Here is a 21471-nt window from a genome sequence, read left to right on the forward strand (position 1 = left end):
CAGGCAGTGACAGCAGGGGGTAGCGGTGCCTGCTTTTCACTGGGGCTTTGCAAGGGGGAAGGAGTTTTCCCCGATTGAAATGTTATTTTATTTCTGTAAATATATATATTACATATATAAAATACAAACATATACAGAAATGTGTGTATGTGCATTTGTGCGTGCGTGTCTAAGCAGAGATAAATTATTAATAGATAAACGATGCTGATGGTTAGTTACTTAATGCCTTACTTTCAAAGGTTTAGATTCATAAAGTGACTGTCAAGAATTATTTCCCCAAAAAGGGCTGGGATACAACCTTGCTTATGTCTGCACACGGCAGCTGCATAACTGCAAATAAGTGCAACAAGCGGCAGAGCAATCTCCGAGCAGGAACTGAAGAGGTATCTAAAATGCAAGGCCATCCGGAAAACCCGAAAGCGACATGTCTCAGCTGATATTTCACTAACATCACTACTCTTGGGGGTTTGGCAAGTGATGACAGGGAGTAAAATTCACATTTCGTGATAAACAAAGCTATAGACACAAAATCACAGAATCACGTAAGTTGAAACATCCATTCTCCCCTTGTTCACAACATCCTTGCCTGGTCAGGGGATGTCGCAGATGCTCTCGCTGGCCCTAATAGACACCTTTCGTGGGGCTCAGCTTAGCTGCAAAAGGAACGGAAGAGTTCAAAAGGCACCTACAGCCACCTCCGGAGGCTCGCCTTATCACAGGATTTGCTTCCAAGCTCCTCTTCTCCTGCACCCCCCGTGGAGAGCCATTCCCACCTCCTCTACCTGCTCCCAGCAACTAGACACCTGCGGCAATGAATCAAGAAAACACATTTCAGGGGTTTCCAGCACAGCTGTTATCTTCACACAACGAGGGGTTTTCAGACAAATACTGCCTTCCAGTTAAATTTCTCTACATGGCAATGTGTGACGATGTAAAACAGTTTCTGTGCTGCTTGTAAGCGTTAGATTTCCCACCTTATTACAGAGGGTGAGCATATTCTGGCAGGGGCTTACTGACAGAGCGTAAAAGCAGCTCAGCATCCCACCATCACCCCTACGGTTCGACAAAGCAGTCCAGCGCCCATCAGTATGAGCCACAGCACCCATCTCTGTGCTAAGAACCAGATAACGCATCCCATTTTTATGGCCAATTCTTCTGAATAATTAATTTTGCCATGGAAGGGCTCAAACAATGTTTCGATCCTCTCTCTGCAACAGCCTTTCCTGGACCTTCCAAGCAAGAAAAACTGCAATAGGACAAACTCAACCAGAAGAAATTTCTCTACTTTCTGGAGACCAGACGTGTGCAAATACTTACAACAAAATGAGATATACAGAAGGAGAAAAGTGCCTGCTGAAAGGTTGCACTTGCTCCAAATATTTATAAAACACACTTACCACTAAAGCCTTAACTAATAGAAAATATTTGCTTTTAAACAGGAAGAAGCCAAAATATTTACTCCAGTGGAAAGTTTTTGTATCTTTCAGTAAGTTTATCATGTTTCCTTGTAAAAACCCAACTCTTTAAGTACCATAGCACAGCTTTTGATATCACGTACGCTGTCACATAGTAGAAGATGTGTGTGATCGTCAAAGTCATGATGCAAACTATAGCAATGTGCTGCGGTTGAGCAGCTAGATGCTCTGCAATAGCTGCTAGGACCAAAACGGGGGAAATATTACAAACTGAGGGAAGGTTTTATTTACTGTGCATAAGGACTGGGCCATGTTTTCCAAGAGGAGCTATATGAAAACCATAAACCAACGCGCTATGGGAACCGCAGAGCTGCTGTTCATGGCTACAGCTGTCACCGCCGCCCGCCCCGAGACCCCGTTCCTGCGCACACTCACGCTCCGGCTGCGTGGCGACCTTGACGGCCTGCGAGCTCTCTCCTGGTCCCCACTCATTGTATGCCACCACTCGGAAGGTGTAGGTCTCCTCTGGCTTCAGGTTGCCCACGGTAAGCTGAAGTGTCCCAGATTGAGATGTGTTGACTGCCCGTTCCCTAAAAAAGAAAAAAAAAAAAAATTTAAAAATGCATTTGGATCTTAAAGCATTACTTCTTTGTGCAGCTGGTAGCCTGCAAGGTATGATTACTTATCAAACTTCAGTTTGAGACTTGTTTGTTTATAGGGGTTTTTTTGATTTTTACTTTAAAAAGCCTAATTCAAGTAACGGGACCCACTGGGAACGCTGCAAGCGCTACAAAGACGACTTGTATTTTAATGCTTCATAAGATATACAGTATATTGGTTTTTTGCCTTGCTTAATACAATAAAAAAGGAAAATTGATGGAAAGAAATGGCTATTCAATAAAGGAACACATCTCTGATATAGGAAGTGAGATACATATTGGACTGTAAACACCCAGCTAATGAAAACTGGGTTTGGATTGCTCTGTAAATCGAGCCCTTGTCAGGGCTCCTGCTATAGCTGTATCTGCAAAACCACCCCCCCGCCCCGTTTCACAGGCAAAGGGACCACGCAGAATTTCTTCTAAGATGGGGCTATCACCTACCATTTCATAGCTCCAAAATGAAAACCCATTTGTGGAGTTTACATTTTTTTGTGCAGTTTTTGTGGAGTCTCCCCCCTTGGCAAGACAAGCACCCAGGCAGCTCCGGAGCAGCCTTCTCCTAATGAAGAAAGGTGGTGGGACACCACCCCACGTCTGCAAACGTGGCCATCGGCTGCTGGGAAACTGGTGCATGGGGGCAGGAGGTACTTCTCTTCCTGGGCAGGGACAGCGAGCCTGCCCGGTGCCCAGCACCAAATTTATTTCAACAGACACTGCAGCTCCCTATCGCCTGCATCAGCCAGGTTTCTATTTCTGCCCAACTTGGCCAGCAGTTTGCTATCACTGAGCCACTGCAAAAACGGCAATGGATGCTCCTCCATCAGCTGCTCCCAGTGGCGAGTCCTGGGGTAACTGGCCGGTGGTGGTCTCCAGAGCAATGGTACAGCCCAGACATGGGGACGTGGCAGCCCCTGGCCAGGGAGAAGCGCAGGACATCATCCTCCCGTCGGGGCAAGAGCCATATAATTTTTCCTGGCACCATTAAGCACCCAGAGCTAAAGGGGTGTCTGCACTCTGGTGCTGGCTTGGCTCAAGCAAAGCCCTGCCTAGCTGTGGCTTCATGCTGCTGGGTGGGAGAAAATGATCGTCGAGAAAGGCACAGACCTAGAGTCATTAACGCAGGATTATCCGGGAAAAACACAATCCCTAAACAGTAAAGCAGGGTTTAAATTGGATGAAATCACAGTCATTTCATGGACAATCTGCAAACAGAAGTAGGTAAAATTGCTTTTGTAACTGATTTATCATGGGTGGCGTGCCTCGCTCCTCTCCTTTACTGGAAGCCCTCTGAAAAGCTAACAACAACAATAAGGTAGATTTCATGCTGCAGAAAAAAAAACATTTAAGACTGAATCAACTAATTGTCAAACTTTCTGTAGTGCTGCTGCGGTTCTCTGGGCTGCAAAAGGTATTGGAGCAATTCAGAGAACGGAGATTATCATTCCTTTGGGGAACGTTTCCTGAAAACGAAATTTCTCAGACCAAAGAACGGTCCCTGTCCTCAAGCGCCAGGCTCCACCGTCGCTCTGGCCCTCTGGGGATTGACTGGACAAAGCCTGGGTGAACGTTCCCTGGGGATAAATGGTTGAATCATCCCTTAGCAGAGACAATGGGTGTTTAAACACCTCTACTCCAGCAGCAAGGTTTTCTGCTGCACTTGGCAACGCGAAAGCAGAGCTGTGCACAGCTGCTGCTCTCCGACGAGGATACTGGCAGGCAGAGCCTTTGCTCTTTCTAATTGTGCAAGCTGAGCTTGACCAACTTGGCTAATTTTATTCTCTTGTCTCGTCTCTCTGGTTCCTATTTTCAAGCTGTAGAATTAGGAACCCAGTTGCACTGAGAACAGTTCCAATAGATTTGTAACCAACTGACCAACTCTGAAAGCGGCGGTACTGCAGGGGACCAGACGGCCAACAACATTTCAACTGACCAGCTACGATATTGTCATAAACCCTTTAAGATGTAGGAACCCAAAGCAGTAAGAAAGAAAACAAAATATGCCCAATGACTTCCTACCTGCAGGATGACAGGACTGGCAGCAACCGTATCTCATTGTATACATCTTTTTTGTTAACAGCAAAGAAGCAACAAGACCACCTTTCAATCCCAAAATAGCGGTAAAGAAGCAAGAGAAGAAAAAGGAGATGAAGCGATAGAAGAAAACTCCAGTCAGATCTCTGTTTTAATACTTCTCTGCCACAGGGGTACCTGTGGTGATACACATATGCAAGTCTGGAAAAGTGGAATGGTTTGTAGCATTCTTTCAGTAAGTCTTTCCCCATTATTTAGTAAGAAAGAGAAAAAAGAAAAACCCACCATCCACGTATCTGGTGCCCTCGGCACTGACGTTGCCATTGAGCGACTTCCTGAGGCGACCCAAATTTGCAGTTTAGGCTAGAGGGGCTGAACCAGCACAGCGCTCTCATCTTGTGTAGTTTGGGATGTAGGTGTGAAGTGCTATGATGAGAAGTGAAATTCTGAGAGAGCCCGTTTTGGATCAGACACCGAGGTTGCGGAGCAATGGAAAAAATCCAGCCCCGCCACAGAGGCATGAGGAGACCCAGGGCTGCCTTTCCTCTTCTCAGCTCCACATTTGCTGTATCACATCCCAGCCTCCACCATTTGGAAACATCCAAGCAAGTGTGCTTTGATTAGAGCCTAACGCAACCATCTTCTAATGCAATCTCAGCAGCTTCAGGGTTCATCTTCCATTGGATGTTAGTGGCGGTACCAAAGCCCATCTCCCAGCACACTTCTCTGTGCAAACCAGGAGCTGTATAACCACCCAAGTACATCCATGTTTTCAAGCTGATGAACCCAACAAGTCCATCATTTGTGGTGATGAGCCAATCCATTCCTAAATACAAGTCCAGGTAAAACTCTGCTGCTCTCACTGGAAATACCATCCAGGTTGGCAGTGGCTGGAAGTGTGTGCAGCACACTCCATCTCGCAGTGCTTGCATATAATTTCCAAGGCTAATTTACTCAAGTCCAGCCCTGTGCTCTGGCAATCCGATGGTTTCCAGTTTGGGCGCAGCGTTCAACAGCAGAAAGCTCTGGGCTGTCCCCAGCCAATGCTGAAAAAAATCACAGAGGGAAGTTTCCCCATTCTTGGCCAGCCAGCATGTTCCCTCCATGCACCTCAGGAAAGCACTGAGAAAATTAAACCTTTATATGCTTTACGCCCTATAGCTTGGGTTTTCTAGCTATCAGATCTAGAGTATCTTCCAAATGCAACACCAGAAGCCCATAGGGCAGCGCAAGATCTCATAACTTCAAAAAACCAAGAAAGGGACTGTATAAAAAAATAAGGTCCAGTTTTTCCTAAGGACCAAATACTAATCAAGCGAACACCCCAGGACTGAGACCGAGAGGAATAAAGCAAAAGAAAGGGCTGAGGTTTCCCTCTGGGCAGGCTGAGATGCAAGAACAGCCAGCAGCCCATCCAGCCCTATCTCACCACCTGGCAGCGGCCAGGTAACAGCCATTTAGAGGAATAACGGCACCAGGAAAGAAGTATCTGGTTATTCTCCCAGCATAGGACAGAAATACCTGGTTATTCTCCTGGCAGAGAGGTCCTGCTCACAGGTTTCTGGAATTTTGGCACCCAGGTGATTCAAATAGGTCCATCACCTTCAAACTGCCAAATCTCCTCTGACTCCACTGTTTCTAGTTTCTGTAACACCCCATGGCAACATAATTATGAGTTGAGAGAAAAAATTATCCCTTTTGTTTAAACAAGCCGCCTGCCAATGTCACACCTGGCAGTGACATCTTCTGTGACACCGTAAACCCCCCGGCTAGCAAAGAGAAAAAACTCCTTATAAATAGAACAACCCTACACTTGTCTTTGTAAAACAGGTATCTAAAACCACGTCAGACGGATGCTGCAAAACATGTGGCTGCCTTTCTCCCTTAAGCTCCAGTGAGCTGCCCTGCTGACACGCACTCAGGCTGAAGTTAGGCAAGATGAGTGTCACCCACGTCCGAAAGTCCATCGTCTGCTCCCACTTACTGGCAAGGGGTTAATGCACTATAGATGCTACAGCAATGCAGGAATAATCTAAAAAGCACCAAACATCCTTGAATCAGGCACTTTTACATTTGGGGTTTTCTTTTTCAAACCCATCTTGGCCATAAATTACAGTCTAAAAATAAAAGACCTTGACTAAAGTCATCCACTTTCTTGTAAAATGGAGGCTTCGACATGTAATTTCCAGTGACTGAAGATCATGTTACATTACGGTATCAGCATGTAAAAGAAGATAATTACAGTTCCCATATATCTCTTAGGTGTGTAACAAATGCTTTTATAATGTTTCAAACACCTAATTAGTTACCTGAAGTAAGACAAGTCATGTTAATGCTCCTTGCTGTGAAATGAATACTATTAATTTTAAAATGGATGGACTTTTACTACCTTGAGTTCTTTTTTTATCTCTCATTATCATTCTCCCACAAAATAACATAAAGTCCTTGATTATAATAAGCAAACCTCAAAACTAATGTAAATAGATCATCTGGGAATGATATTTTAGAACTTCAGCTGAATTCTGAAGATAGGCTTTAATCAAATAGAAGTTTTTGTATTCAATTAAGTGGTCCCTTGATTAATTTCTTCAGTCTGCAACATGCAGGAAGCTGAAGTGGGAGATCTATTAGCTTGTTGTGACTATCTATGCATTTATTAATTTGTTACTGAAAACAAGTGAATGTTCAACTAAAAATAGAACTGGTCCCAATCTTGCAGAAGAGTCCTTCGTCAAAGGGTTTTACCTTCAGCTGTAATACTGCTGAGTCCCAGGGTCATTTTCTTCCCCTTTTTTTTTTTAAAAAAGATCAAAACATTTAATTTCATTTATTGGGAAAAATGTTTGCTAACAGTCAGTTAAAAAGAAGGATAGCTACAAATCAGGACCCATTATTTAAGCCAACTTGACATTTCAAAGGTTGCAATCAAAAGCTGAACAGTATTTTGGGGTTTTGTGTCTCATCTAAAATGCTAAACAGAAATATATTAGCGTATAAATATTTCTCATTATTTATAAATAAATATAGTGAATTTTTAATTGTAAATTAAATTTTAAATATAGTGATGTAAATTCTCACCAGGAAGGCAGAATTAATTTAAAACTATGCACAGGTAATTAAATATGCCTTGAGATAACACTTGAGGAGTTATTTTCTGATTTAGAGATAGATCAAGAGCAAATCGGCAAAAATAAACAATGTCTCTATTTTTGTGGTGACTAATACGTTACCGCATAAATATCAAATGCCTATGTGAATCAATGCTCGGTCACTGAGAAGCCAACCAGCAGAGACGGATGAGAAGAGGGAACAAACACTGAGGCCAAAAGCAAATCTGAACATCAAAATCCGATCAAAATTTGAACCTGTCTGTGGATTGAAATATCGAACCTGGCCCATTTTGCAAATGCTCAGAACAAAATACTGCTACTCTAAATCAGTTTGCAATTAAACGCGGGCAACATCCAGACACAAATGCTGTTGGTTCAGAAGGGGCTTAAAGACAGAGATGGATTCAGCACTTCTCACCTGAAGATCACCTCTAGCTAAAAAAAAGAAAAAAAACCTTTCAATTAACTAAAATTAAGGTTTCAACAGCATGTGGATGTGAGACATGCTGGAGATACAGCAGCGCCTCCGCCCTTGCAGCACCCAGGGACAGCCCCATTCCCAAGAGCTCACCATCTGGGCAGCATCCCAGCAGTAAAATGGGAAACAAATCAAGAAGGCAGAGATTTACCCATTACATTGGTAAACTCTGCATTTTTAATTATTACTTGCATATAAAATAGGGGGTTTTTCAGTGAGCTTATGACTTATGAAACCTAAACGAGCTCCTTTCTCTTTTGGAACACTTCTCCTGTGAGGCAGGATGGATTTTTACGGTCTATGTACAAGTCTTTACCTTGAAGAGTGATATCCATTGAAACACATGCATTATATTCTACTATTATAGTCCACTATATTTTAACAGAAGATAAGCACAATCAAATGTATATTGAGTCATGTATCTACTAACAGATCCTATATGCATGAAATCCTCTATTTCTGCTCATTTTTTCATCAACAGTCTGCTACTACCAGCAAACGTTATAGAACGTCTCACTTTTCAATCCGAACTTTTATCTCAACCAGAAACTTTCCTCACTTTGCAGGTGTATTGGTTGGCTGCTTATTTATTTCCTAATAGATTTAAGGTTTGTTTTATCCTTTTCCGAGAAACTTGCCTTTTACCTTTAAGTGCTCTTTCCAATCATCCGTATCAGCAAGCAAACCCATTTGATCCCACGCAGGATGCCTAGCTGAGCATGAAGATTAAAGAGCATCCCATCAGAAGGGCTCTGGTGATCACACTACCGCAGTAAGTGCAACCGCTTCCAAAAGGGGTTTCTTTGAAAGGGCTGAGCTGAAAAACCCTCATGAGAGAGTTCAAAACCCAGGCGAATATTTTTCCGGACGGTCCCCGAAATGGCCGTGTGCCCTTCATGTTGGGTTGGCCTTGGTGGTGCTGCCAGCTGTCACGCAAATCCTCCCTGCTCTCGAACCCGGGAAGATCGCCTTACTCCACACTTAACAGTAATTTCTCTGACAATTCCTTTGCATCCCTGAGGTTAATGTCAAATCCAATATATATTTTTGTAAACAGAAAAATAGTTCTTTTGTAAAAATAATGTATAAGCAACTCAAAAATTCTATGGAAGCTTTTTCTTTCAAGAAAAAACACATTCATTTTATCTCACAGTTTGTCTGAAAGTTTGCAAGACTACAGGTGCATATTCAAAAGTTTTAAACCTCAGCGAGTTATTTTGAGTGTCTTGCTGGAGGGAGCATAGTGGAATTTTTATTTTATCTTATCTATTTATTTGTTTAGTTATTTTAACACAGAGCCCACAGTCTTCTGCAGGAGACTCTAAGAAGGGACACATCTAGTTGGGAATGGGACTAAGGCGTTCTTCTGGTACTCAAAGCCTTTGAGCAGCACCACAGAAATTCTGGAAGAAAAATTATTTTGAAGCGTAAAGGAATCTGGAGTGAGCTCTTTCTACCTCTTTTTTTAACCTCAAACACCACTATTTAAAGGCCTTGTATAAAAATATTAGTATTTTCTTCTCACTGCTAAACAGGCTGAGTTGGAATATCACAGAATCATTAAGGTTGGAAAAGACCTGTAAGATCATCAAGTCCAGCCATCACCCCAACACCACCATGCCCACTAAACCATGTCCCACAGTGCCATGTCCACACATTCCTTGAACACCTCCAGGGATGGTGACTCTACCACCTCCCTGGGCAGTCTGTTCCAATGCTTCACTGCTCCCTCGGTAAAGAATTTTTTCCTAATATCCAGCCCTGGCACAACTTGAGGCCATTTCCTCATGTCCTGATATGATGCAATCCAGTCATGTGCAGCAGCTCTGATGTTTTTAAGACAGTTAAAATAAATGAGACGTGATTACAACAGAGCGCCCTCCAGCATTGATGTGTCATGGGTGCTTCATGCCCATCAACAAATCTCAAAACACTTTATAAACGTAAGGAGATGAGAATCCCCATGCACAGCACAGGAGCCTGTTTCATTATTACTGGTGGCGATGGCTGCAGACAAACGTTAGGACCCAAATGTGCAAAAATACCTGACTCAGTCACCTGAACCCCAATTTAGTACCCAAACTAGAGGTGACAAGGGAGCCGCTGAGCATCCTCACTTCGCGCTGAATTCATTCATCGCTCTTTTTGCACCAGTTACTTTTCTAGGGCCAATTAATATCTTCCCTGAGTGCCTTACAACCTTCAATATATCCCCCTCCTGACGCTCCACTGAGGTGTCGTTCTCATTTCATACACACCAGTCACAACTGGAGACTTGATTTGGTGCAGGACGGAGATCTGAACTCTGAACCTCTGTGCCCTCTGTCTCACCCTGCTCCTGTCCCTCCCTCTCTGCTCACAGTCAGGCTCGGAGGGATTTGTGGAAGGTGAGATGCCAGTGTCTGAGCTGTGAACCAAACCCAACAAGCCTGGCTCCTGCCCCGCATTTTCGCCACAAACCCTCCTCGCTGCCTACGTGCCGTTTATCCCACAAGTGCTGCAGAAGATGCTTGCCTCCAGCACGGGCCTCAGAAATGCCAACTTGAGTTCAACAGCTTTCTTTTACAGAGGGAGAGCGAGTTTCATGCTCTCATCCCAAGTGCTCTGGGTGTTGTGTCCTTTCAGGCTGCTCAGCCGACCAGATGGACACACATCTCTATTTAAGAGTGTCTGCCTCTTGCAGCAGATACTGCTGCTGTAGCTATCAATGTCTACAACATTGAAACAAATTTTAAAACCTTATACATAGAATCATAGAATCGTTTAGGTTGGAAAAGACCCTTAAGATCACCGAGTCCAACCGTAAACCTAACACTGCCAAGTCCACCACTAAACCATGTCCCTGAGCGCCTCATCCACTTGTTTTTTAAATATCTCCAGGGATGGTGACTCAACCACTGCCCTGGGCAGCCTGTTCCAATACCTGACAACCCTTTTGGGGAAGAAATGGCTATATGGCTATAAAAGAAAGCTGGACCTTGTTGGAGATTAAGATGAGAAGCTTGCGAATATCCAGGCAGGGGCAGAAAAATCTTACCTGCAAGACTGAGCCCTTTCGGATGAAGGATAAGCCCATGCTGCGGCAAAGGGGAGCTCCCTTTCATAACTGTGGGGTCCCACTTCTTTAGCTCTCATGAACCCAATACATGTCCGCTCATTTTTCAATTAAATATAGATTTCTATTCAAGTCCCCTCAGAAGCTGAGCTGCCATCAGCACACACACAAGCACTAGTCACCAGCCAGTAGCTGAAGTGTATCATAAGTGCAGTGAAATATAGGACAGGATACTTCATTATGTTCTTCTTAATGATGTACAGGAAGACCAAACCACAAGATTTTTCTCAGACATAAAACCATTCACAAAGTTAGGAAAATAAACCAAAACCCAAGTAAGTATGCAGTACCTTTCTGAGTGTGAAATGAGCACATACGATGAGGAATCATGCAAACACCAATCAATCTATAGTGCCTTTATCACAAAAGAGCTATCTGCCGTGCAGCTCTAATCCACACGGTGAGAACAGCCCAGGCTGTTCTTTGCATTGTATTTGCAATCACGTAAAATCTCCACAACCCTCTCCCTGGCTGTTTTCAAGGTCTTACACCATTTGCGTTGCTCTAAAAGCAGTCCTCCTCTCTGGTTGATTAGGGCTCAACAAATCCACCTCTGCCAGCGATGCAAAGAACACTTGAGCCCGTGTCTTCAGAGGAAGATGAAAGGTAAAATACAGAGCTAACAATACTTTATGTTAGATGGTCAAGTAACAGCTGGAGGAGGCAAGATCCACAGACATCACTGTTGACGCAAACGGTCCTTCATACCAAGACAATGAGTACTGTGATATAAATGTTGGTACGATGTCTATAAAGACACGGCAACAAAAGGCATTTCTAGCTTCACGCTTCTTTTTACCAGGGGGAGAGGAACACAAGGTTGAGAACCATTTGAGAAATACTTGTAAAGACCTCAGGCACTCTTAGGACTATCCCCCCATCCAGAGGAGAGCCATGGTCTGTTGACGCCTACCTGTTGATGCCATCTCTGGAGAAGAAGACCGTGTACGTCTGGACGCTGCCTCTGGCTTCTGCAGGTGGGCGCCAGCTGAGACGGACAAATCGGCTGGAGACCAAAACAGGGACCACATCTCGGGGGGCAGAGGGGAGGACACTGGAACTTGGGACAGCTGGAGGGGAAGGAGAGGAGTCAGTCAGAGAGGCCGGTGGCACGGGGGTGTCGGAGCGGGCGGGAGGTGCCGTGGTGGCCACGGCTGAGGTGTTACGGAACAAAGGGCCAAGGTGGCATGGAATAAGCGTGAATAAAATGGCAGGGGATCAAAGAGAGAGAAAAAAACCTGACAGTAAAATCACACCGTAAAATACACCATCCTGAACCATCCTCTAAAGTGAACAGCAACACGCAAAACTCAAGTAGGCTACTTCCTCGGGATACTCGGAAATTATTTCTCGTACGAGTGATCAGTGTGATACGCTCCTTCGTTATCTCCTGTTTCACTGGTTTTATCTCTTGTGCTCCAAGCAGCAGAAGTATTTAACCTCATAAACAAGCAATAACTGACTGCTCAAAGCCTGAAGCCTACAAACCGACTGGTCTGGGAAGAGCAGAAACTAAGTAGGGTGCTTCAGCACACGACTTACTAGATAACTGCATCACAGTGTGGTAAAATGAAAAGACAGTGAGAGTTAATACACTGTTTCACATGGAAAAGTGTTCAGCCTATGTACAAAAGCCAGAAATGGCTAAACTGCAGGTTCAGGCAATAAAATTTGTTTTAGAACACCACTCTCTATAGAGTTTAAGGGTTTGGTTGTTGCCCACCAAGTCCATGGGATAGCTGGCCCATCAACATAAATGAAAAAAATATTTATTTTTTTAACAATAATCTAAACGATCAGCTACGTACTGATTTAGCACACGCATCTTATGGAGCATCCACAGTCCCCTAACCTTCTCTGAGGGCAAACGTGACATATAAGGTCCGATTTCACGGGATACACCAGCCCTGAAAAGCAGGTTTTCACAATTGGTATCGAACCAAAAAGCAATTTATTTTTTTCGTTATTGCAAATCTTTTTTGGTCAGTCCCTATGCACATACTGTGAACTATATTAGTAGCACTCATTTACTGGGAGATCATTAACAGCGTTGTATTATCTAAACAGCTTATGAAGAACAGCTTTATGTAAAAAACATAACATTCACTGAATGCTAGCTTAGCATTTTCTTCTATTATCCCTAAATTATTATTAAAAGCCATTAATACTGCTATTATTAATAACAAATATTATTACCCCTTACTTATTGTGATCAATCCAAAACCGGAAGGAATTAAAGAATTTCCCAGTGGCATTTCCAGAGTAATGATGTGTTGAAAGAAAATAATAAGCCATAGTCTCAGCTCTTTTGGCTGCAGAGTTGTGATCCATTATTTGCACTGAGATGGTGTTTAGCGTCCTTAGTCATGGGCCACTGATCTAAATAACGTGCAAACACAAGACTAAAGTATAATTCTGTGTACATTTATATTACGACGACGCGCCTATTTTGCTTCACACTCAGAGCAAGCGGATTTGGGCTCCTGGTCTATTCTATATGTTGACTCACGTATTATAAGCGTAAGTGCATTGTCTTCTTCTAACGAGGGCTGCGGTAGGTAAACATCTCTAGAGAAGTAACAAGGGCACAGTTGGATAAACACACATGGACAAACCTACAAGGCTTTTTCAGTTGAGTTCTGGTACTTAAATCAAACACAGCAATTCAGAAAAAGCCTTGTTATTAACTGTTTTGGCACTTGAAGGCCTGGAGAAACTCTGAGTTCTCCCACAAAACACCCCGGTCCATGGTTCCTCCACCAAATATCCATCCTCCCGGTGAAGCATGGCAGCCTGGCGCCTCTCTTCCATCAAAACCCATTTAATATTCAGAAACTTGTGCTACGATCAGCCCCACGACCAGACATGTACATTTAGGTGACTACGTGTACGTGGCTACATATATATACGGGTGTCTAAGCTCCCCCCTCAGAAAATGAGGACATCTACCTTAACACAGATGGTGGAGCCCAAAGAGCTATTCAAGCTACCGAACAGTGGTATCTACCTTTAAACACTCTGAATAAGTATCTAAAATCTGGAGGAGGATCCATACCCTTTGTGACCTCATGCCCACGGACGCGGTGGCGGCTGACCTGCTAGGTGTTGACTTAGGAGAATAATAGCGAAAAACTGAGGTGAAAAGCAGCAAGATTAGAACTGAAGCTCCAGTCCACTACGCATCTGGCTTACTCTGGCTTTCAGTAAACTCTGTAGAGCTATCACTGACAAAAGCAATTTCACTTCTATTGTTGCTAGCAGTGAATAGCAAACATATACAGTACAATAGTACAATATAGAGAGACATATAACCTGAAATTATCTCAGCAAGTAATGTCTGAAATCCTTCAATCTTTCTTATGACTACACAAGATCAATCCACCACTCGTTAAACCATCTTCATCAGAGTCTGACAGGCTCTGATTTTAGCCCAATGTGGTTTATATTAACTCCTTGCAAAGTGCATCTTCCTCTGCTCTCGTGGCAGCGTGAATAATCATCTAGCTCTGTACAAAGCAAGCATAAAACTGGACTGTTTGAGTCATTTTCCACGCACATAAATGACTACACAATCAACGGAGAAGGTCTGAATATAGGCCTGATCGGAACGGATCTTCCTGGTTCCATTTAGGAAGCCAAATGGAGCACCACAAATTCAGAACCAAATCCCCCCGTTATTTATAATCCAGAATCAACTCTGAGTTTTGAGACCTTATTATTTCGCCAGTAGGACCCATCCTTGCACTCCTAAAGCAAACGTTCTTCAAAAATGCAGAAATACACTTGACGTAGATGTTCCTGACCTGTTTGTTTACAGCCTTTATTTGTAAAATACAGACCAGTTATAAAACATGTGCAAGGCCAACTATTTATGGGGTTTTAAAACAACTAAAGGCAAAACATCGTGCGTGACAATCCCATTTCACCCCTGCTTCCCATACACAGCAGTCATGGGCTGTTTGTAATTAAAAATAGCAAGAGTATGAGACCTAGTTTGAAGACGCAAGGGGTTTTTTTTTAATACTTTTCATAGGTTTGGTGGTTTTTTTACATATATGCACATGTCTGCAAGCAGGTAGGGAGGGGATCCTAGCAGCAGCAACTGTCTACCCTTTAAATGGTGTTTTTAGAGACCAGCAAAAGCTTATGTGGGATATACAAGAAGAGTTGATAAATGAATGGAAAAAACCCTTGTAATTATATCCCACAAGGGATTTGGTATCAAGAAGATATCTCATTATTATTGCTAAGCAGAGGTGGCAATAGATGGCCTGGGTTTATTCATGAGCCTCTCTCCTGGTAAAAGACATGGGTGCAAATTCTCTAAATCCAAGTTATAAAACATCTCATGTTCTCACTGCAGCACTCACAGGGACTTTATATATAGAGATATACATATATATACACACATACACACACAGAGACCTCACTGCAGTTTTTGTACCTCTGTGTAAAAAAAAATTTTTTTTTTTTTTTTTTTTTACATACTTACCAAGTTGACAGAAAAGGGAAAGAAGTTTAAGGAAAGTTTAAGGAAAGAAGTTGTAAGATTAAGATGACAAATAAGTTCAGAAGTTACTGTGCACACAGAAGGTATTGCTCTTGGATGTCAGTAATACTGACCTAAAAGCTGTCCTCGTAATCTGCATCGAGGACGAAATTCTCAACTGCTAAAGATGAGTTTGACTTTTCTGCTTTTAAAGCAATTAAAATCTGCATGGTTTTAGTTACTCATGTTTAATTCACGTAGAACACTGAAGCCTGTTATACGCATACCATGTTGCCACACGCCTAAATTAAAAATTATGCTGATTTTTCAGGGGGACAAATTAATACCGAAAGAGATTGGGCTATGTATAGGAACTGTCTATATCTTGCAGAAAGTGGTTAATGTTCAAGACATTATCCATTTAGTATTTTTTTAAAAAATTACAACCTTACCTAAGCAAAGACTATTCAAGCAATTGCCACTGTTTTACAGAGTCTGTTAAAACAAGAACATCTACTATAGGCTATCTATACTTCTAAAATACTGTCAATTAGCGCTTGCTGGTAAAATTCGAAACTTGACACTTTTTCCACAAAAATGAGAAAACTCTCACATTTACAATCTTCAATCTCCTGCTGCAAATCACACTTTCCCTAAATATCCCACATACCCAATGCCAAAATGACATTTCAAGACATCAAATGAAAATTTTCAGCCAAGACACTACCTCAAAACATTTTTTTATGCCTTTCATCAACTAATTCAATTCCTTGATTTGAATTTTTTTTAATATAGACATGAATTTTTTATCTATTTCAGCTATAAAAGACTTTTGAAAATTTTACTGAATGTATTCAAACATAAAAGGAACATTCAGGGTTTAAGTTAAGCATTTCATTTCAGAAAAAACAAGATGTTTTATTCAAGTTAAAATATAAACCTTGTGGATTAATTCAAGTCTCTTCCCCGCTCCACCCTGCAATATTTTCCTTGGGTTTAGCACTTTAAATCGGTTATTCATACAGCATGAATTTCAAGTATGACATAGGAACATGAATCTGTTCTCATCTCCAAATCCTCAGTGTTAAAAGGAAAAGCAATTTACATGGAATTTCAATTCCAGAAATAACATCAAATACGTGCTTATTGTCTGGGGTTGCTCAGTACAGCCATAGCCTGGTCAATCCAGTCTTTTGTTACACTCCTGCATTCAGAGAATTTAGGGGTTTTTTTAAATTTTTTTTTTTTTATTCAGAACCTTTTTGACCCATCTTACACCTTCCATACAGCAAACTGTGAAAGTTATAAGTGAGAAAAAAGCTCGCTGCAGGAGTATCTGTAACTCAAGAGATGCTGCGTATGTAACACCTAGGACCTGAAAAAGCGAGGCACTCTTCCAGTAAAATATCCCTAAAGAAGAAGATCTGTAATAGATACCAATTTTGGTAGTTTCGTCACTTTTTTAGGCACTTCGGAAAGAATTATTGCCATTTCATTTTACAGAATGCCCTTTTATTTTAACTGGGCTATGCCATTAAATGGCAGAAGTGTGGGCAGCTCAGGAAGCCGAGGGGGCAACAGCGATTCCTGGGGCGAAGCCTCAGAGATGGTTACAGACCCGCGGCTGTCACCCGCACAGCAATGATAGACTAAAAACTTTTTAATTAAAATTTTTATCAAATTTTAAAATGGCTATTTAAAAAATTCTTAATGTTCTTTAAAAAAAGAAAATCAATATTCATGTACAGTAGGGAAAGAAACAGAACAACTCTAAACAAAACAGAAAGTTGGGGTGTAGAGCATGAGTTGCCTAATTTTACCTTGCACTGGCTATCATACAAATAGGAATTTAATATCATTACAAATTCATAACTCATCACTGATTGTTTCTAATTTAACAGAGCGCACCGAGATCAGCAGACGAGAGGCGCTGTATTTTTACACAGTCTTACTTAAACACTGATTCATTTAGACCACCTCAGAATATGAAAGCAATCCACGACTTACACATTCCAGATACACCCACGAGCAGGTTGGGACAGTAATCAAGATCTGTTTTCCTCCAGATGGAGCAAACGAGCCAAGGACGGAGGGTTTGCACCACTAAAGAACCTGGTTTCGGTATGAGGCATATCCTTTGGCACAGAGATCCCGGGGCTTGAAGCCCATCTGTCTGGAGGCACCACTGATGTTAAGCCATCTACTACATGCCTTAAGAGGGGAACGGGAGGAAAAATTCTGCATTTCACACAGGTGGTTAAAAATGTCATCTGAAATTTCATGATGAAACAATGGATTTCATCACCCATCTTCCATGCCACTTCTAAAACCCAACGCTAGCTAGCCTGCAGCAGGAAGACGTTCCCCGGGAAAGCCCTGGGACATGGATCCAGGAGCTCTCATCGTCCCACATTAAGTGATTAAATGGGTGAGAATTGGTGAAACGGAGAAACGAGAACCAAGTGAATCGCAATGTTTTGGTCTGATCGTTAAATCATTACATTTTGGTCCTGTTCCCAACAGCTAGGAGAAAAGCAGACACTTTATCAGATGACCTTTACGGAGATACGAAATTGGTGTAATTTACTGTCCCAAATAAGTACCAGATGGGACAAGTTACTGGTAGCTCATTACTTAGGGTCAAACAAAATGCTCTTTTCCACACAAGCAACTCCTACTACCTTTCCTGGGGACCATTTACACAACTTAGCCCTTCCAGTTTTTTAACCAGCTGATTAATCATAAAACACAGTTTCAAAGCATCTCATTCAAAAAGCATTTCTTCAGGCGGTGTGCTCAAATCCATCCTCCAAACGCCAGCAGAGATCACGCTGGCACAGCTCATATGCGAGTGCACGCATCTACATTTGATGTGTTCACACGCATCAGGTTTTACCAACGACGCGGAGCACATGCCAGGGTGTCAGGGTACATCAGCATATGGTTAGCAATTTCCAGCCCATATGCAGCGATACTAATTTACCAAATAAAAGATCTGTCCTCGTTGCCATACATACTACCTCCCTTCTGGCTTCTTGCACAGTAATTCATTATTACTTGGTGCCATAATGATGTTCTTAGAAACAAGTCATGCAGTACTAATTTTTATTATGCCTCTTTTATGACATGACAAACCTTGCTATAAATCACTGAAGTTCATGTGTGTCAACAACGCCTGATGTTACTGTACGAGGAGTTCACTCCTGACTCAGCACCTTGCAGGATTACGCCAATAGCGCTTTTGGAAACAGCACATATGCATCTGAAATACAAAATCTCACAGGGACTGGGGAGATTTTGATAGTTCCACCCTGTGCAATACCAACCACATCGGAAGCTAAATACACGCTAGTGCTTCTCTTTTCTCTCCAGCCTCATTTTCTCAGACACAGGCAAGAGAGGTGCACATAAGGATAACAGCCTAATTGCCGAGTTGTGATAGAGGGAGGAAGGAAGCTAGTTATCTGCTAAACGGCGTGATCTCAAACTAGTAAATAGGGACACCTCCACGAAAGGCAAGCCAGTCTACCTCCTCCTGCACACTCCTCTTGATAGGGAGGTGCTGCTCATGCTTGCAGAGGAGTACGCAGGAGCTGTCCCCAGGATGGAGCATGAGACTCTGCAGCTGCAAGCACAGTTAATGAAGGACAAATGCCCAGAGGGCCACGCCACAAAACCCAGCACCAACAGACCCTTCCCCATCCCCGTGAAACTCAGGACCATCTGAACCACCCTCTAGCCTACACCTGCAAACCAGCTGTGCTGTTCTAGGGTTTTATTCTCTGCTCGTCACTGCAACATCTGACCACCTTTCAGCAGCAGGTGGAAAACCAAGATGAACATCCATCAAACCTCCAGCCCCCTTCTGTGCATTGACAGGCTCTGGAGGGAAGACAGAGGGAGAAGACCACCACATTGCACCTTCACTTCTCCCAGAGCAGGGTCAACAGCTTTCATTTTTTCCTCCTCTTCCACAGAGGATAGCCCCTGAAGGGGTGGCAAAGCATATGGAAGACAAGAGAAGGATAAATGGCTGGGAGCCCAGGGCAAGATTGGAAAGTTGAGGTGTGCTGGTGTGGGGAGCAAGAAGAAAGGCCGGGAGGGAAGTCTGGGGAAGACCGTTGGGCGGTCAGAGAGGCAAACGGGTAAGGTCAGGCCGAAGAAGGCTACACTAGCTATCAAAGGAATAGCACAGGTTAAAATATAATTTGTCTGGATCCCCTATAAGAGTCAAAAAACGTGCTGTCTGTGTTTACTTTGAAACTCAGCAGTGCAATATAGACCTACAAGACCCCGTAAATCCAATTAACCCAGGGCAGTTTCACCCAATGGTTATACAGAAAGCTGTTTTAAGGAAGATGTAACCCAGACGCTTATCTGCTGTTAAACATGCAAAACAATACCTCATACAACTGTGGCCCCTTTGGGGAGTTAAGTATAATTGTTTGAACCTGTAGCAGCTTGTAGGCAGGAAAGGCAAGGCAAAGAGTTTTGTGCAGCGGCCGAAAAAGTGGAAAGCATCTATGGGGATGACAGTGTTTTGCACTGACGCAGTAAAGCTGCTTGGTCAGAGTTAGAAGATGATGATTTTATTTTTCTCAGATCATTAACTATTGTCACCTAAGAGCTACCTTATGCAAAAAACCAGTCTGGGTCAAGGCAATGAAGACAAAGTCCTGCTGACCGAGGTTCCAAGGATGCTGGGTTTGAAGAGCTGCCTGGCACTGCTATTCCAGCACAGTTCCAGCTATGACTGCAGCTCTGCCAGAAAGAGAGACATTTTAGAGGTTTCACTTATTTTTGGAGAGCTGGTATTCCCCAGCCTGGCAGCTGCAGCCCTCCACGGACATACGCTACATCCACACACCCATCACTGCTGTGCCAGCACAGCAACAGCACCCTTAGCACAGGCACAGCCACTACCCACTATTTTATTTTTAAAAAAGTCACCTATCAATGATACAAACTACTCTCATATGATTTCTTTCACTGCGGTAAATCTGAGATATTTCTGTTTTCATACCTGAGCTTGTTTTGGACGCAGCTTGGCCAGCAGTTCTCCAAGGGGAGACTCAGACAGGCTGGTACGTGCACGTACTTCTCTCTTCCCGTGCATGTGAAAGACAGGCACGCCTGTACGCACATCTGTCTGCATATTATATGCCATTTCTTTCCTTTTACAGCTGAGAAAATTGCTATTCACATTTGCAAGAAAAAAAAAATCTGTGGCAAGTACGGCCTTCATGGCTGCTTACATTCATGCAGTGAAGAGATCTTATTAATTAAACTGACACTACACTGTAAAAAAAATAAAAAATGAAAAAACAACAGGCAAACCCACCACCGATGGGCTCTTGTGTTCAGAGAAGCGCTATTGCTCTCCCCCTTGGAGCTGTGAAGGCAGGGCTGGCGTCACCGCGCAGGTGACATCTGTCATCATCAATTAGTCACCAAGAAAAATGGGGGGGCGAGGGGCAATGGGCTGTTGATTGCAAGAAATTCAATCACCCGCAAACGCTCCCTGAGGAAATGCTGGTCAGTTAATCTAGTCAGCCATCTCCGACCCACCGAACAATAGCTGCCGCCCACGGAAAAAGCAGAAATAAACTAAAGATTTTTAAAGCAGCTGAGGGATTTGGAAGGCATTTCATGGTCAAATACCAACAGCGTTAAACAGCAACCGTAAATGTTCTCATCAGCTGTGGTGTTCAAAATGCAGCAGGAGAGCGTGAGCACGTTCATTATTTTTGCAAGTGAAACTCAGTGGTGCAGCAAGTGGTTCTAGTAATGATAGGGAGAGCGGCTGGAAGGTCAACTATTTCCCACTGTTTGTGATCACTCCTTGTCCTCTTCTTCCTCTCTGGGACTATCAGCTCTCCTGCAACAGTGTGCTTTGCGTGGCTTGCTTTTTTTTTTTTTTTTGGCAAAAGTTAAACTTGCTTTAAAACTGGGCCCTGAAGGGTTTCAAACTATTCATCAATGTAACTAAGTTGAATAATAGTTTTTGCTGAGGGGAAAAAAAAAGTAGTAGAGGGAAAATTTTAAAGCATGACAAACTGAGAAGTTCTCATTCTGAGAAATAACCATTTCTTTTAAAAAACATTATGGTATGTCTCAGCTTGTTCTCAATGAAACTTTCTGACTTTTGATTTTGAAATATCTTCTCATTTT

At 42.8% G+C, this 21471-nt stretch overlaps 1 protein-coding gene across 1 annotated transcript in view; it reads right to left on the bottom strand.

Moving 5' to 3' along the window:
- The window catches only part of DCC (DCC netrin 1 receptor), a 362206-nt gene that overhangs the window by 166705 nt on the left and 174030 nt on the right, over nt 1-21471 (bottom strand). Inside the window, exons 7-8 of the mRNA XM_059833384.1 lie at nt 11725-11881; nt 1851-2005 (exon numbers count right to left, since the gene is read on the bottom strand). Of these exons, the coding sequence (XP_059689367.1) occupies nt 1851-2005; nt 11725-11881 (312 nt within the window). The remainder of the gene's footprint in view (nt 1-1850; nt 2006-11724; nt 11882-21471) is intronic.

Source organism: Gavia stellata, chromosome Z (genome assembly GCF_030936135.1).
Source record: "Gavia stellata isolate bGavSte3 chromosome Z, bGavSte3.hap2, whole genome shotgun sequence".
Lineage (NCBI taxonomy): Eukaryota > Metazoa > Chordata > Aves > Gaviiformes > Gaviidae > Gavia > Gavia stellata.